The sequence below is a fragment of the Carassius carassius genome, chromosome 35 (assembly GCF_963082965.1).
Source record: "Carassius carassius chromosome 35, fCarCar2.1, whole genome shotgun sequence".
NCBI lineage: Eukaryota > Metazoa > Chordata > Actinopteri > Cypriniformes > Cyprinidae > Carassius > Carassius carassius.
Window position 1 is genome coordinate 6,175,708 of NC_081789.1, and position 17,520 is coordinate 6,193,227.

Genomic DNA, 17,520 nt, shown 5'->3' on the forward strand with positions numbered 1-17,520 from the left:
CCTGAAGCCTGGGTTATATTGCTTCAGTTTTGACATTCACACTGCTCACAATTTACCCAGGAAAATAAACATCCCTGGGTTCTCATAAGCTGACATTTTACACTCAAACCCCTGGTTAAGCATGTGGCTGTCAGCTGCTATGCATCTAGCCATATCATTGTTTTACACAAGTTTGGCACCACAATGCAGGGTTAACGCCACAAAAGAAGACTAACCTGGCTTCAGAATAGGGTCTCTTATAACCCCAGGTAACCTGGCGTTAAATGAAGTGTGAAAAGACTCTCTCTCTCTCTCTCTCTCTCTCTCTCTCTATATATATATATATATATATATATATATATATATATATATATATATATCATTGAACAAGAAAAGATTATAAAAAGCTATAGATATGTTTAAAAATAAATAGAATGTTCAAGTTAAAAATATCAGAAGACAAAAGCAAACTACAAAAACCCCCATCAAAAAAAAAAAAAAAAAAAAAAACTACAGCAAAACCAATTAAACAAATTAATTAACCCAGAAAAACCAAGTTACAGTGCAAGATCAGCAGGGTTAGAAGCAACTAACACTCAAGTAGCAAAGCAGCCAGGGTGGGACACTGCAGGCCCAAGGCAGCCAAATAACACAACAGGACATGCCGTATGACAGCTGACCTGCCTGCCCAGAGTAGGTCATAAAACTCCCAGCACAACATTGACTGTTACAAGGGACATGTTCAGACTTGTCAGTACTGGCATTAGTGCAGATGCCATTAAGCAGCAAGGCATTATGGGACAGTCAAGTGGCTTATTCTATGTAAATAGATGCCACAGCGTTTTTTGCCCTCCTGCGCAGTCAAGTCAGTTCACACACACAGAAACACACTCCGTTTGGCAGCGGGCTCAGAAACTCTGACTTTAGCTCCACTCTGAGCTCCGCGGGTCTCTCAGCCGATGACCACACCCCAGCCCAGCTGGACCCAATAAAGACGCTATTATACACTCCCACGTTCAATCGGTCTATCTTTATATGGTTATCTCTCTCACATAATACTTTCTTCCTCTATCAGCTTTCATTACTGTCTCTATCTCACTCTATTACATTGTTTAACTGGGCCGTTCTTTGTTTCTGTGTTTGTGTGTGTGTGTGTGTGTGTGTGTGTGTTAGGGAGGGTCAAACGGCTCACAGACAGGAAATACTCCAGCTCTGAGAACTCATCTCTGGCATGCATGTGCTCTCTCAAATGAAAGCAGCATCACTCACTAACATATGGATGAGGCCCGTTAACCGCACTCAAAACCCAAAACACACAGTCAACTCAACCCATCTTATATCAATACGAGATCACCAAGCAATTGACATATTTTCAATTAGCCATAAAGTGTGTTTTTGAAATAAAACCAGCTTCATATCTTCCATGTTGCACGTTTTTGATGAGGTGAACAAACTTCAGTGCTCAGCACATGTTAAATTAACAGCAGCTTTATTGCAGAGAGACGCAAAACAGACACCCAATCACAGCAAAATCATGCCATTTATAAAACATAATCGGGCTTGTCAGCTTTACCAGTGTTCTCTTACGAGAGTTCTCTCGTACTGCGTCTTAGCTAAGACGCTACGGGAAAAGTCTCTTTTCACGAAATACTGAAGCAAAAAATTATCCTTAATTTTGAATTTTTGTAAAGCGCATTTGCAGCAGTACACAGCCATAGGCGAGATGGCTTGCTCGCTCATTGGCTGCTCTGCGGCAAGTGCACAGCCTATCGAGCGCAGGCTGATGCAATATCAGACCAAAAAGGGCGCTTCTTGCCCTTCATGCCACTTCCTGCCGAAACGGGTGTGGCCCAACCCTATAAAAGGAGCTCGAAAAGGCTGACTCACCTGATTTTTCATCTCTTCAGCGAAGCTCACGCATCGCTGGATCACGAAGGAAGAAAGCGCCGTCTGCGGGACGAGCCACTTCTGAAGCTGCTGGCCTTCGCCGCCTTCCACTGCCGTTCCTGCTGCACTCTCCGGCGCCTATATCCTTTTTATATATCCTTGTGTGTGTTCACCCTGCGACGCACACTCATAAAAGAGCTGCGTCTTTTTAAAGATGCCCTCGTGCGGCTCGTGCTGATCAGCCGCTGTGATCAGCGCGCTCCCCACCTCAAATGCCACAGGCGTAATGCCCATGGTGCAGCGCGCCCATGGTGCAGCGCACCCAAGCGCCGCCGTTGCCCAGTCAACAGAGCGCGCTTCGCATCCAGCCCTTAGCCATTCATGCAGATGCATGGTCAGCGCTTCCAGGGGTTTCGGATTGGGTGCTAGGCATTATAAAGAGAGGCTACTCGCTACAGTTTTTTTCGACGCCCTCCGCGCTTTTTAGCGCACGTCGAAACTACGGTCAAAACAGAAGTAGCACACATACTTCGGGCCGAAATATCAAAACTGTTGAGCAAAGGGGCTGTAGAGCCTGTGTCTCGAGCTCAAAGCGAGGGGGGGCTGTACAGCAGATACTTTCTAGTGCCCAAGAAAGACGGGGGTCTCAGGCCCATACTGGAACTAAGACAGCTGAACAAGGCATTGGTGAAACGCAGTTTCAGAATGCTTACGACCAGGAAGCTCCTCGCGCATATTCGCAGAGGAGACTGGTTCATGTCAATAGATCTGAAGGACGCGTATTTTCAAATACAGATAGCGTCAAGTCACAGGCGATATTTGAGATTCGCCTTCGAGGGCCAGGCATACCAGTTTACAGTCCTGCCGTTCGGCTTGTCCGTAGCTCCTCGTACGTTTATGAGGTGCATGGACGCAGCGCTCAGACTCAAAGGCATGCGAGTGCTGAACTATTTGGACGACTGGCTGATTCTGGCTCAATCACGAGCGGAGCTCGTGGAGTACAGGGCCGTTTTACTCGATCACCTCAAGAAACTCGGTCTCGGTGTCAACTGGACGAAGAGTTTGCTGAGCCCCAGTCAGACGATACTGTTTCTGGGTATAGCTCTGGACTCACGTTCCATGACGGCGCGGCTGTCACCACAGCGCGCATCGGGCATTCAGCGCACAGCGAGTTCTCTCCGCTGCGGCGCGACCGTTTCGCTCAGAGAATGTCAGAAGATGCTGGGTCTCATGGCCTCAGCATCTCCAGTTCTGCAGTTGGGCCTGCTCCCCATGCGCCCCCTGCAGTTCTGGCTGAAAGCGCGGGTACCGCACAGAGCGTGGGTATCTGGTCGACTGCATCTCAAGGTCGATCAGGGCTGCGTTACAGCCCTGAAACCCTGGACAGCAGACGACTGGTACCAATCAGGTGTAAGCCTGCGGACTTCCTCGAAAGTGAAGATGGTGTCGACGGACGCCTCCACTTCGGGATGGGGAGCGCTGCTCGAGGGCAGACCGTCCTTTGGCCTGTGGTCAGAACAGGAAAAGCTCGAACATATCAACTGTCTGGAAATGCTGGCAGTGGAGAACGCGCTGACGTGCTTTTGTCCCCGAATCAAGGGCCGCCACGTCTTAGTCCGTTCGAACAACATGTCTGTGGTGTCCTACATAAATCGCCAGGGCGGTCTCGGGTCCCGAAACCTGTACAGGCTGACGGAACGCCTCCTGGTTTGGGCTCAGCGCAACTTGCGCTCGCTGAGGGCAGTTCATGTGCCTGGGCTACAGAATCTGGGTCCAGACAGGCTGTCCAGAAACAACATTCCCACGGGCGAATGGTCTCTACACCCGCAAACAGTCCGGCTGTTGTGGGAGAGATTTGGCAGGGCGGAGGTGGAGCTCTTCGCGTCCCACGAAAACGCTCACTGCCCCGCGTTCTTTTCCAAGAACGAAAGCGCGCTGTCACGGAAATGGCCGTGCTGCCCACTTTATGCTTTCCCTCCCGTCTCCCTCCTTCTGCAGGTGATAGAACGGGTGAGAGAAACGAGATGTTCAATACTGCTTGTAGCACCTTTTTGGAAGAACCATCCATGGTTCCCAGATTTGATGCAGTTAGCAGACATCGCCCCGTGGCCAGTGCCGTTGAGGAGGGACGTAGCTTGTAGTACCAACTTCATTAAACAGCCTTCAGAAACAGTAGGAAGAAATGGACCACTAAGAATAAAAAAATTAGAGGAAATGTCATCACTTAACAGTGCTACAGCTCAATTAAAAAAAAAAAAAAAACCTTTTAAACGTACTTTTTTTATGAATACATGCAAATAGCAGGACGAGTCAGTGTTTTTTTTTTTTTAAGAATTGAAGCTAAGGAAGCTATATATATATATATATATATATATATATATATATATATATATATCATCCTATTTATTACAATTCCTTAATGGTTTTAAATGGTAGTGTATCACATTTCCACACTGATAGCATTGATGATAATAAGCAATGTTTATTGACCAAATATTTACAGCAGCAAACTAGAATGATTTCTGAAGGATCATATGAGACTGAATACTGGAGTAATGGCTGCTGCAAATTCAGCTTTGCCATTAAAGAATAACTATAATTTTTAAATATATATTAAAAAATTACAGTTTCAATTTACTTTGCAGTTATAATTTACAAATAAACATTATTTTTACTTTAAATTTGATTCCAAAAGAATTTTTCATCAGTGTATTTAATACATAGCCTAATGCTGTGTGTTCTGTTGTGTGGTTTCCCACAATTGCAGGTGGAGTGGGTGGAGTTACAGTGATACATCACTGATGCTCTGATTCTCTGCCCTTCATGCTGCATGTTACATTATCACACACTGTTGCCATGGTAACTGCCTCCTCTTTGACATGTGGTTGTGATGTGTACGTTAAGAGAGCGCGATTCGGTATACATATATAGATTTGTGCTTCATAGATGGGTGGAGGTGGGGTTTGAGGAACAAAGTCATAAAACAACCCCTCCCACCCAGAATCTGCCCCTCTGATGACTCCTCTAGCTCCGCCTCCTCCTGCCTGCATTGCACCAAAAGACCCGTGTCGTTTCACAGAATATATCTCACGTACTCTCTCTCCCTCTCCTGTTTCACATTCAGAGCATGTTAAACCCCGGATAACAGCAGACAGTAAAGGAACACACACTCCAGAGAGACAAGCATTTCCAGCATTAATGTCACTCATGTGTTTGAATTAGAAGACAATAATTCATTCTGAATCTCAACAAATGTGTTTGAGCAATTTACCTAGTGTTGTTTTCACATGGTTTGCATGATGATATCAATTGCACATGTACCAAGATAATTCTTTGAAGTATGCATGGTCAAGTATGTGTAAATATGTAATTTATATGGAAATCATTAAGCACCATGGTGCATATCAAAATATAATTGTATTTAGGGTTGTGTATCACCAGTTCCTCATGATACAGTATGCATTAGAATGTATGTACGTTGTGATGCATCACAGTTTGAAAATGTGTTTTTATAGTATAGCCCTGGTGGCATTCCCAACTGAAACCATCACTGTGCCATGGTATTTTACACTGTACTAAGTTTTCATAAGTGCAGTATTTTAGGATGTATTTTTTGGAGGCAGCAGGTCCATGTCATGATAGTACAGGCACAACAGTATGGACAGAGTATATGGGGTGCATTAGCACATATTGATTTGGTAATGTACTGTGTTGTACAGTGTCAATATGAGTAAAAGCATCAGGGCTAACTAACTGTACACACACACTTCTATACAGAAAGCATGATTCACATGTTGCCCAGTCCATGTATTGTTGGATACAGAAAGCACTCCAACTGCAAATAGGTCTTTCTACTTGTAACAGATTGCCCCCCCCACACTAAAATGTAAGGTTAAACATGTAAAAAGTTGTACTTATTTGTATATTATGGATTGTTGAGGAGTTTTTTTTACACATTTTAAGCACATACCTAACAAACTACTGCATCAGAAACCAGCTGCACTGCACATAACTTTAGTTCTTGAAACCGAGTCAGAAAGGAAATGACACATAAAGCAGTCCTGCAAAAATCAGTCATATATGCAGTGACCTCTATACTGTGTCAAATAATGGCAACCAAACTAAAGTGTCTTAGCCAAAAGCTCTACTGCAGCTGATCTGGAGGCTTTAGGATACGATTTTCATGTCAATTGATGGGATTGTGTGGTTCTGAATTCCTCTTTATCACAGCAGCAGAGAAGCTTCTCTAGCTATCACTCTTCCCAGGAATCAGGGTGAAATAAACGGATAGGGAATTCTCTCCTGGGACCGGGTGGAGTGAAATTATGTCCGAAAATGTTGGTTATCCATGGACAGTCTGCCTTTGATACCTTAATCCATCTCTTCCTCAAACAGATTTCTATCTGTTCTCTCTGAGTGGACACTGCTAGCGGGCTTTCCGGTTTTCCCATCAGAGATCAAGTTAAAGTTGAAGTCAGCTGCCCCACAATATCTTTGAAATCAAAGACTATTAGGTGTCTCAAACAAAACTGAGAGAAACTTTCAAAGATTGAGTGGTAAGGACCTATGAAGCTGCAAACTTTACTTGATCTAGTGACTAACCCTTCTTTGGGAATGCAGCCTGAAAATGTATAGTTAGATAAGCACCAATGCCAATTATATCAGTCTGATATTGCACTCATAAAATGCACCGATACCAAACTGATACTGGGTAGCATGAGCCAATTCACTGCAAAAAAAAAAAAAATAATATGTCATACAAAATCTATTGCAAGCCTGCAACCTTACAGCAGAAGGTACAAAGTACACTAGGCCTCATTCATGTTTCAATTTCTGTGTAAATTATGTGTAAAACTGTCATGTTTTATTAAATTCCTTAATTTATGTAAAAACAGTCTTCAATTATACTAGCATCATTTTAACAGATTTATTTATGCTTAATTTCACTAATTAAGATGAAAGACATTCACATAAGTAAGTCAAAAGCATACTGATGACAAGCAAATATTATATTGTTATGTAAAATGACTGTAAAAAATGTAACCAGCATATATCTAAATTACAATCTGGATGAATTGATTCATTAAAATGAATCAAATTTCAAATGCATTTTTTAAGCGAGTGGGCGATATAAACTTGCATCCACAATTGCATACTGATGAGGAACAAAGTTTCCAATTACATAATATAAATGTTTGTAAAATGAATTTAATCAATATGCATTACATCTGCCATGTTAGTTACAGAGGAGTCAGTTGTGTCGCTTCAATGCCATTCACAAATCTCTCCAATCGCCTCATGGGATAGCAAAGTGTCATGTGCTCTTCAGAAACTCGTCAGAAGTAGTAGGTCATCTGTCTATTGTTTTATGAATACTATTAATTTGGACATAATACTGATTTCATTAACTGTTTTACTATATAGTAGGGAAGTAGGCATATTCAGATGCAGGATAGCTAAGAGTGTTCGAGATTATTACCTTAGTCCACTCTGCTAAAAAGCTGAGTGCAATACAATAATGTAAAAACAGCAATATACAGTCTACAGTCACACTACTGAGAAATGCAGTTAAGTTAGTAGCATTTCTATTCTTAGTTGGTTACTGTCTAGTACCACATGCAATGTGTATCAGACAGTCTGCGAATGGGCGAGAAGCCAGAAGCAAGACTGATCTCAAAAGTACAGAAGGTGAAGCCCACAGGCAGTATCATTAGGACAGACATACAGCCCCAGTGAAAGTAAACCAGCTCAGTCTGGAGTCTTTCTCTAATGCTTTAATTCCCTTCAGATCCTCTTCACATGCTCTATACATTTCTCCAGGGTGTATTGTCAGGGCGGGTGTGATGCAAGCGTGAACTAGGGTCTTAGTCACACAAAGAGCTGGAGCACCCCCCCATACCACCCCCCTTAGCGGAGCAGGTGGGCCAATTAGAATCCCCTGGGCCTCCACAGATGCTCCCAAAGACCAATATAATTGGGATCTTTTCTGCTGGGCCGCTATGAATTATTAATACGCTTTATGATGGATACGATCGGTTGTCGTAATGATGAGACTAGCAGACATGCTCATTTAACCACAATGAACTGAGTTAAGACAAGAACAACACAACGGGACACTCTTCGAACAGATTTTGGCCCTTCTGGAAGGTTAAGGATTTACCCAGCGTGGGACGGTCATTTTTTCCACCAGATGACCAGGTGCTGGAGTGTGAATACTGAATATCATACCACAGGCTTTAGCACAAAGACTGTGTTCACGGCTCCAAACAGAGGCCCGTCAGTCCTGCATGCTTGCAAACCGTTTCAGCAAAGCTAAAATTAAATTAGTTCAAGGGGCAAAGCAAGAAGGCACTACTGAGTTAGAGTCGACACAGCATGACCCACGTCTCAGATCACACAGAAAGACAGAGCTGGACAATGATTACAGTCTCTCACTTGTCTGTCTATGAGTTCCGTGCCAAATGAACTTTGAAATGAAGCCAGAGATATATGCACACACACACTCACACACATACAAGAAAGCTGCACCAGCTTTGTGCTAGGGTTTTTCATTTTACTAGTGCCAAAGAAGGGACTGAAGTATAAAACGTGTACTATACCAAGCGTTTATGTTATATTTAAGTAATGAATGATAATGTGCTGCTTTTTAGGAATGTAAAAAGCATTGCAGTTGATTATAATTACTAAGATAATGCATTAAGTGTTCCTACGTAGTCTTGTATTTCATCTGCACACTTATAGCAGACAAGTGCATGCAATTACTGTATAAAATGGCACATAAGAAGCTCATACTGCTAAACTATTGTTATATGATGTGCAAAAATATTATGCATATTTATATTAGTCTTCTAGTTTAATATGCATCAAGTCATGCAATGTTATACCAATGGTATGAGGCTTTTTATTTGTTTCCTCAAGTACCCCTTAATCAACATCTATAAATGTGCTCTTTTTAACTCACATTATACAAAATATCATTCAATGTTATAAACAAACAAAATACAAGAGTCACTGAGTAGTGCATGTATTATGCTCTGAGTAATGAAAAAAATCTAAAATAGTATGCACTTTAAACAGATTGCTGATTTTCTTTTTTAAAAAGTAACTGAAAAAAAACATTGATGAAAGCCATTTTATTGGCAGTCTTAACATTTCAGTGAAAATATGTCATTTCTGAAGGTTTTCCTTTTCTTTTCTTTTTTTGACATTGAGCTAACCCTACCAAGTGCACATGATAAAAACATTCATCTAAATAGAAATATAAACAGATCAAAAATAAACAGCATTATTAAAAAAATATATATATAAAAATCTACAAAGCACCAGGGATCAGTCACGAGCACTCTGTGAAATCAGACATCCCCAAGCAACCAGTTCTGCATTCCCACACTGCAGGAATACACCAAGTTATTCTTGGTATCAGACAAGCATTTCCATGAGATAAGACATAGAGAGGGCTGCCAGGGTCAGAACAAGGAACTATGAATATCTGCAGAACAATGCGACTCTTTGAAGGGAGATACTGTGCATTATAAAAAGACATGCTCGCTAAAATTTATTTCATGCACACTGCAGTAGAGATGGAGAAAAGCTGCACAGACCTGACTGTTAAACGCACAGTAAAGGTCACATATCCCACTCCATTTGCGGCTGACCACGCAGTCCAGAACTCTTAGATGAGCCATGTCATTAGTCCTGACTCAGACAGTACCTCTGTGCCCACCTTTACCCCAAGATCTTTTATCACCGGGCTCTCCGGTTGATCCCTTGGAGCCTGCTCTGGGCACAAAGGTGATGGGGGGCATGAGGAAGTGAGAGCGTCGCGTCTGAGCCCATCTGTGTGCCCAGCAGGCACTCCACCGCATCCATTTCCACAGCTCATTAGTGCTGGATTAATAATGCATACGAACACCAAAACACAAGAAATCCACCAATAGAAGAAATCCGCAACTACAAAGAGAGACTTCCAAATAAGATGAAGGTGATGACACCAGGAAGGAGGCTTGTTTCCCCTCTAGTGCTTAGTATCTAAGAGTAATCAGTCTCTCCCTCTTCGCTCTATGACTCGATCGCTCCATCTGTTCGTCTTCTTGCAGTGCTGAGTCAGGTAGCACTGCTGCAGCCGGCTTAACCCCTGGATGGGAGAGATGGGACTGCAAAAGACAAATCACATCCCGGGGAACTCTAAATTCCCTACTGCTTTAAAGAAACACTGCAATCTTCTCACGCATTGCAGAAACAGAAGAATGGTGTTGAAACAAAACAGGAGATTTGCTTCATAGAACATGTCACTGGATTGCAGCAAGTTTGTGAAGATGCTTTCAGGATGGGGTGGGCTGAACTACATAGAACATGTGCGACTCCGAAGCAATTTTAATATTGGCGTTTGCGAATGTTTGCTAAAGCAAGCATCACTATAATGCAGCGGTTCTCAATTCCAGACATCGCGCCCCACTGCATATTTCACACGTCTCTCTGTGTTAACACACCTGATTCAGATAATCAGCTCATTAGAAGTGAGCTCCGTGCACATATTGCAACCACCTAGCAATTTTGTGGCTAACACTCTAACAGACAGAATACTGTAGCAATGCACTGACAACCAATCAGGACACCCTAGCACAGCTCCTGGATGGCCAATGCCCCATGCTTGCAAAACGCTTTGATAAAGGGGCATCTACACATCTGACAGATATGCAATGATACTGTAAACTTTCAATCTGTTATATCCAAAGTACTGGTGTAGCAAAGCAGTCCCAAGGTGAATCTGGCTGGATTTTCCAGATCTTGGCTCAGAAATGCACCGGCCACAAAAGGAATCCAACTGTCAGCAGATTGGTTCCACACATGCAATTTTAATAACATCCAAATGCCAACTGTCAATCAGACAGAGAGAGTTGGCAGCCAGAACCACATCAGAGTCTGAAGCTAAAAGAAGAGTGCTGATTAGATGCTGTTTAGAAGAACAGGTTCAGTAGACAGGCACTACCATGGAGAGGGCTTTTTTTCAGAGAAGCTTTAGGATACTAGGTCAAAACTGAGCGAGTAAAACCAGAGCAATGCACCAGGGACCGACAACTGTGTTAGGTTATTCTTGGCTCTGCATAAAGTTTATGCTGGACTGCAATAAAAGGCTGCAGTAACATGAAATTCAAAGCATAGATGTGGAAGATTACATGAAGATGTGGAGCAGATTGATGAAGCCACACATGAAGGATCTCAGGGCAGGTCAGGGCTATATACACACTCGTGTTGTGCAGGTCAGTTGGGCCAAACTCCCAATGTGCAGACTTGGAATACCAGGGCCTCATCTGTAGTGCTGTATAAACACATGCCGGAGAAACACATCATTCTATTACACTCAAAAACCTCCATCCTTTGGGTATGGTGTTTCCTCTAGGCACTGCGAGAACCAGCACAAACACTGAAACATACCCCAAAGTGTTGCAACATTCTTGGAGGTGATATAACAGGCAGAGGAACAATCAAGTAACTAAACAAAGTCAATTTCAATCTCATTGTATCGCAAATCATTGCCAGATCCTTAAAACGACCAATAGATCGACCCTTCTTTCATTAATGAACTGTGAATCTTCCCCTTTACAGTGAATGGATAAGTCCAGGATCCACAACCTCATATTCTGACCCATTCCAACCAGCCCAGGGGCCAGTCAGATGAAATCAATAGTGAACGGTAGTGAAGCTCTCACTCTGTCACTGCACACATCAAAAGAACAAATCAATGATGGGCTGCTAAATCTCCAGAGGAAAAAAAAACACGCAGGACGTGTGGGTGGGCCATCCAGACGTTGACTGATGTGACATAAACTTATCACATGACTCTTGAGTTCAGATAGAAAACAATTCAGCTGATAAGATACAGCTATTAATGAGTCCTGAGAAAACATAAAAACTGAAAGCCTACAAAAACTATGCCACACTGGTTGAAATGAAGTCAGCTGTTTCCAGCATGGAACATTTCTTTGAGAAATTCTGGTTATCTACAGTAGGTGATTGTGACATTTCTTGATCAACATCTTTTGTTGGTACTGGCACAATATTTCTGTCAAACAAACAGTACTAACCTCAACCCCCAATACTTTGGTTCATATGTGTGGTTCACATTTTAGCATATTTTTTTCCAAAGACAGCCACTTAGAATAGAAAAGATCTGGCAAACTTCAGCAAATCCACTGCCCTATCAAATTTTGGTCCAACCTAGAATATTTATACACAATATTCCTTTCCAGGTGGAGTGATTGTCCAGAAACCAGCCAATTAGACTGGAACCAGTGTTTTCAACTAGCTGTTGCCCTTTTGGAAGCCTATATGCTCCCAACACTATGTGAGCATGCATTCTGATGCCAAGACTACTGCCAAAGCATTAGTAACCCCTAAAATTAGTTCAAGCCTGACCCCAGCCCTAATTCAAACCCTACCCTTCTATCCTTTACCCTTTGGAGTCGATTTACGTGTATACGTGTTATGAGGCATTTTCTCCTAGTAACCCCAAAAAGAACTTAAATTACACTTTCAGTTTTGATCGTACTGATAAGAGCAATACATCAATCAAATCTGTAAAGGGTCTACCTTATTTTGGATACAGACATAATAACAAAACTTTGTGCATTTATAAAATAAAGATAACAAACAAGGTGTGCTGTCTGCAGCCTTTGTTGCGCTGATCTTCTTTTACAAATGCTTTCATTAAAGTGAACTGTAACTCAGTGAATACTCGACAAAGAGAAATGAGAGATATATCTATAGAAAGCTTGACATGTCTACTTTTAAACTAAACAAGTGTTACCGAAAACAAATATTCTGTGATAAAGTAATTCATATGAAAACAACGCAATTTCCAGTCTTTCATGTCTCCCTTCATTATATCTAATGCGACCACGCCCCCACGCTGAACGCGCTATTCGGATTATAATGTTTCACTGAAGTGCGCGGCTTGAATACGCCCATACAACAGAAAACAATGCAACGAGACTGTTCAAGTTTTTTTTTTTTTTTTTTACTGCTTGCTTCGCGATGAGATGAATAAGACATAATTCACCCCAAAAAGATGTGATGTGGATTACCTCAGGATTTGAGATTTGGATTTCCTCAGAAAAAAAAGAATGAAGCACATTATTCAGCAGAGATCATAAACATGAGTAAGTCTCTTTTTATTTATTTATATACTTGTACTAGTTTTCATATAACGTGTAAATATTTTACTAGTTAGACTTTTTCCAAACTCTAATTCCTGACAAAAAATGTATAATCAAGTGAAATATTATGAAGTTTCAATAAAAATATACACTACTACTGTAGGTAAGGAATGTATATTGTCATTCCTTACCTACTTATTTGTATTTTTTATTCTTTTATTATTTGTTTTTTTTCTGTCGCTGTCATTCTGTTGCACTGCAGAGCTTGTCAGGAAAACAAATTCCTAGTATGTGTAAACATACCTGGCAATAAAGCTCATTCTGATTCTGATACTATACCATTCAAAAGCTTGATGTAAATAATATAAATTAGAGCCCGACCGATATATCGGCCGGCCGATATTATCGGCCGATATAAGCTAATTGCATTTAAATCGGCATCGGCATTTATAACGGCCGATGAAACATGAGAAACAGAGTCTCATGCTTCACTCATGTTATGAGTGTTGCATAGTTTGCCCACCAGAGGGAGCTCTGCAGCTCCAGAGTTAACAACAGCGCCAGAAATTCACTAGAGAAGAAAGCGAGCAGCCAAGCCATGGAGATGTAACTTACTGTTTTGACGGTGAGTCTGTCGTTCGTCATGTGAAATGATTGTAGATTTAGTTCATACCCTGTATATAAAAACTGTGTGGTAGTTCTAGCTAACGGTCCTATCATTATCACTTATAAATATTCTGTAACATCACTTACAGCCACTAATGCATTGCTATATTAGATTAGCCACAAAGCTAATACCATGTTTATCAGTGGAAGAGCGCGAACGTTAATAGGAGGTCAAACTATAACGTTAGCGTTTAACTTATTCTTATTCTATTGCGGTGTTTCCCACATAATGACCGTGTAATTGGGCCTTTCACACAGGACGCGGTATGCACAGCGCTTGCTGCTGGGTTCAGCATTGCCCTTCAGATACAACGCGATTTGCGCTGCGCTGTGCTATGGCGTAGGCGGAGTTTTAAAAACGTTTAGCGGGAGCTCTTTCATAGTCTGTTGTTCCTCCTTTCGGTTAGCAGCCAACATGTATCTGTCCCGTTGTAAGAAGCAAGCGATAGCGCTAGTCCTGCTGATGAGAATTAAGAGAGAAGCAAGGAAGAAGAGGCTACCGTCAGGTCCAGAGAACAATTTGGTGAATTCAGGCTGGTTACGTTACTCTAACGCTAATATAGCTTCCTTTTTAGCAGGCCCCTTAAATGCTTGCTATTAACTTGTTTGAAGGTGGTTCTTCTCAAAATTGACAGCAGTGTGTTCATGACACTAACGTTAACCATTCAACTTCGAATTGATTCCGTAATCTTCCGGTAATAGTAGGCAAGACGATGTTTTGATTCAGACTGCACAAAGAGAAGAGGAGAAGATATACGGGTCTGTTGTGAATGTGTCTGTGAGAGCAAATATAGTGTAGTTACAGTAACTACAGTAGGTGCGTCAGAAATGATTAAACCAGAGGGGACATGTAAATAAATGTGAGCTGAACAAGCGCTATTTTTTTACATATTTTTTCAAAGCAGCTTTACAGACATAACAGGAAAATGTTGAAATAATATTGTTAAATGTAAGTAGGTAATACCTATTGCTTGACAAATAAAAAAAATATATATATTTCTCATTTTTGCCTATGTAGGAGATCCCAGTTTATTATTATTATAATTCTAATGATGACATGAGTAATGATACATGGTGATATTATTGATACACATGCTTATTCTTTCTATGTCTCTCTTTCTGCCTACAGATGGCTGAAAAAGGTGAATGCTGTAGCAGCAAAGTGTGGGACTACTTCTGCAAATACTTTAACTTTAGTATTATAATTTATTTACAGTACACACACAGACTGTTAAAACCAGCTTCAACTGGAAGAAAGTAAAAGTGTTAAATGTTTAAAACCAGACTGTTTTTTTGATCATTAAAAAATATATACTTTTGATGTGCAATTGTTTAGTCATTGAGACTGTAATCTAAGGCTTTTTTTAACATAATCCCTTCTGGAAAATGGTTTATACAGCCCACATACATAGAACAGGCAGATATTTTGCTATTGAATGTTGTGTAAGTGCAGTTTATAGGAAATGGGTCTAATATCCAGATTATTTTTAAAATCAAAATATCGGCTTATAAATCGTCTCTTTTCGAGTTAATATCGGCATCGGCCCCCAAAAATCCATATCGGTCGGGCTCTAATATAAATGTAACAAATACATGTAAATGTAACAAATGTAACAAACAATGCTGTTCTTTCAATTTATCCCCAAAAAACCTGAAAAAATATTCTCAGCTCATTTCAACATTAATAATAATAATAATAATAATAAATATAGCTGCAAGCAGCAATAACGGGGCCAAGCACTACAGAAGCAAGCTTCAGACGAACGGCAGGAATGAGTAATTAAAACCGTTTTAAGATTATTTTAGGCAAAATGGCTTGAAAACAATAAACACAACAAGAAGTAATAGGATTTATTGGCTTATCACGTGTAACCAATAGGTGGTGCTGTTACCAAATTAGTTTGGAATGGTCAGTGTGAGGTGACAATGACACATACAAAGTTTGGTGCAAAAATGTCAAAGCTTTGCTGAGATACAGCCTCAAATGCATGTTGGCATCCTTCCAGCAAATTCATTAATGCGCTAAATGAGAACCGTTTCGTATATCGACACGAAATCAATATCTTTTAGGTGGCTCAGTCTGAAGATGATATGATTCAATTTTGGTGAAAATCGGACGAAGGGTTGATGAGGAGTTCGAAAAAGTAGGTTTTAACTGAAATTCAAGATGGCGGACAGGAAGTTTGGCCAAATAAGGAAAACTTGGTATCTATGTTCTCGGCTTGACCCAAGGATTCTATTAAAACCAGCGACATTTCAATAGCCAGATTTATTCAAAAGTTATTGGCCTTTTTGGAAATTTTGTTATAACTTTTGACCACTAGGTTTCGAAATATTTTGAGTACCTTCAGGGGATGGTGTTGTTGGCACATTCTGAGTTTCGTAATATTACACCAATGCATTTGTTTAGTATAGGATTCTATTTCAGAAAACTGCATTGAAGTCAATGGGAATTTCATGTTTTGTTCTATTATAGCGCCACCAAGAGGCTCAGTCCCACCATTTTTTTATGTGTCCTCAGAGTGAGCCCATACATATGTGTGTCAATTTTGGTGAAAATATCTCAATTCACTTCAGAGTTATAGACATTTATATGAAAAATCACGTAAAAATGACTGACTCTTGACTTTGATTGAATTTTACTACCCCTTACTATCAATATTTTCGCATTTGGGCATTGGTGTTTAGCTATCGACCTATGTTTCCGAACTTCTGACGGTGGTTTCGTCTTGATCAGACAAGCGGTTTCGAAGATATAGCCAAATGGTTTTTGAGCGCTAAATCACAACGCTACACAAACCGTAAGGCGAAACCTAGCAAGTTTGGTATCGTAGGACTCGGTAAAGTTTCAGGAGTCTAATTTGATGAGTCTCGTCAAAATAAGTCGACCACACCCAGAGTTATAAGCATTTAAAAAAAGATGATCACCACTAGGTGGCGAAACTTCAAAAACTTCTCACGCTCCTTCAGGACATTGTGCTGATGACCCATACCATGTTTCGTAACAATCCGTTGATGTGTTCTTAAAATACAGCATTTTAGCACAAAATTCAAAATGGCCGACAGTCAAAATGTCCGAAATGGTAAAATTGGATTTCAGTCGACTCGGCATATTGCCCTGAATCTAACAAGACCAATTATATGAAAGTGAAGTGACGTGACATTCAGCCAAGTATGGTGACCCATACTCAGAATTTGTGCTCTGCATTTAACCCATCCGAAATGCACACACACAGAGCAGTGAACACACACACACACTGTGAGCACACACCCGGAGCAGTGGGCAGCCATTTATGCTGCGGCGCCCGGGGAGCAGTTGGGGGTTCGATGCCTTGCTCAAGGGCACCTAAGTCGTGGTATTGAGGGTGGAGAGAGAACTGTACATGCACTCCCCCCACCCACAATTCCTGCCGGCCCGGGACTCGAACTCACAACCTTTCGATTGGGAGTCCGACTCTCTAACCATTAGGCCACGACTTCCCGAAGGCCTAATGGTTAGAGAGTCGGACTCCCAATCGAAAGGTTGTGAGTTCGAGTCCCGGGCCGGCAGGAATATGATTTTTGGACAAACTGTTTAGAAGTTATAAGCAAAAAGAGCAGTTTTTCATATCTCCGGACCAGTAGGTGGCGCTGTGCTGAAACGCAGCATGTAGCCTCAGGTCATGCTTGTTATGACTTGTACCAAGTTTGGTCTGAATACAATAAATCGTTGCAGAGATACAGCCTTACGACTGTTTTTGTAAGCGCTACGTAAAATTTGTTTGAGCGTTTATCGAAAATGATTTGACGAACCAACTTGAATTCCATAACTTTTGGTCAGCACTGCCTGAAG

At 41.2% G+C, this 17,520-nt stretch overlaps 1 protein-coding gene and 1 long non-coding RNA gene across 3 annotated transcripts in view; one reads left to right on the forward strand and one right to left on the reverse strand.

Moving 5' to 3' along the window:
• Nucleotides 1–17,520, reverse strand: part of LOC132115919 (rho GTPase-activating protein 21) — a 130,636-nt gene that overhangs the window by 102,363 nt on the left and 10,753 nt on the right. Inside the window, exon 1 of one of the 2 annotated variants that reach the window (XM_059524350.1) lies at nucleotides 9,468–9,872. The exons of the other annotated variant lie outside the window; for it this stretch is intronic. Within the exon in view, the coding sequence (XP_059380333.1) occupies nucleotides 9,468–9,551 (84 nt within the window). The 5' untranslated portion in view covers nucleotides 9,552–9,872. Of the gene's footprint in view, nucleotides 1–9,467; nucleotides 9,873–17,520 lie in introns of those variants that run through there. 2 annotated transcript variants of the gene reach the window in all.
• LOC132115672 (uncharacterized) lies at nucleotides 15,377–16,289 on the forward strand. The gene is made up of 2 exons (XR_009425531.1): nucleotides 15,377–16,147; nucleotides 16,183–16,289. It is a non-coding gene; the product is annotated as an uncharacterized LOC132115672 (long non-coding RNA).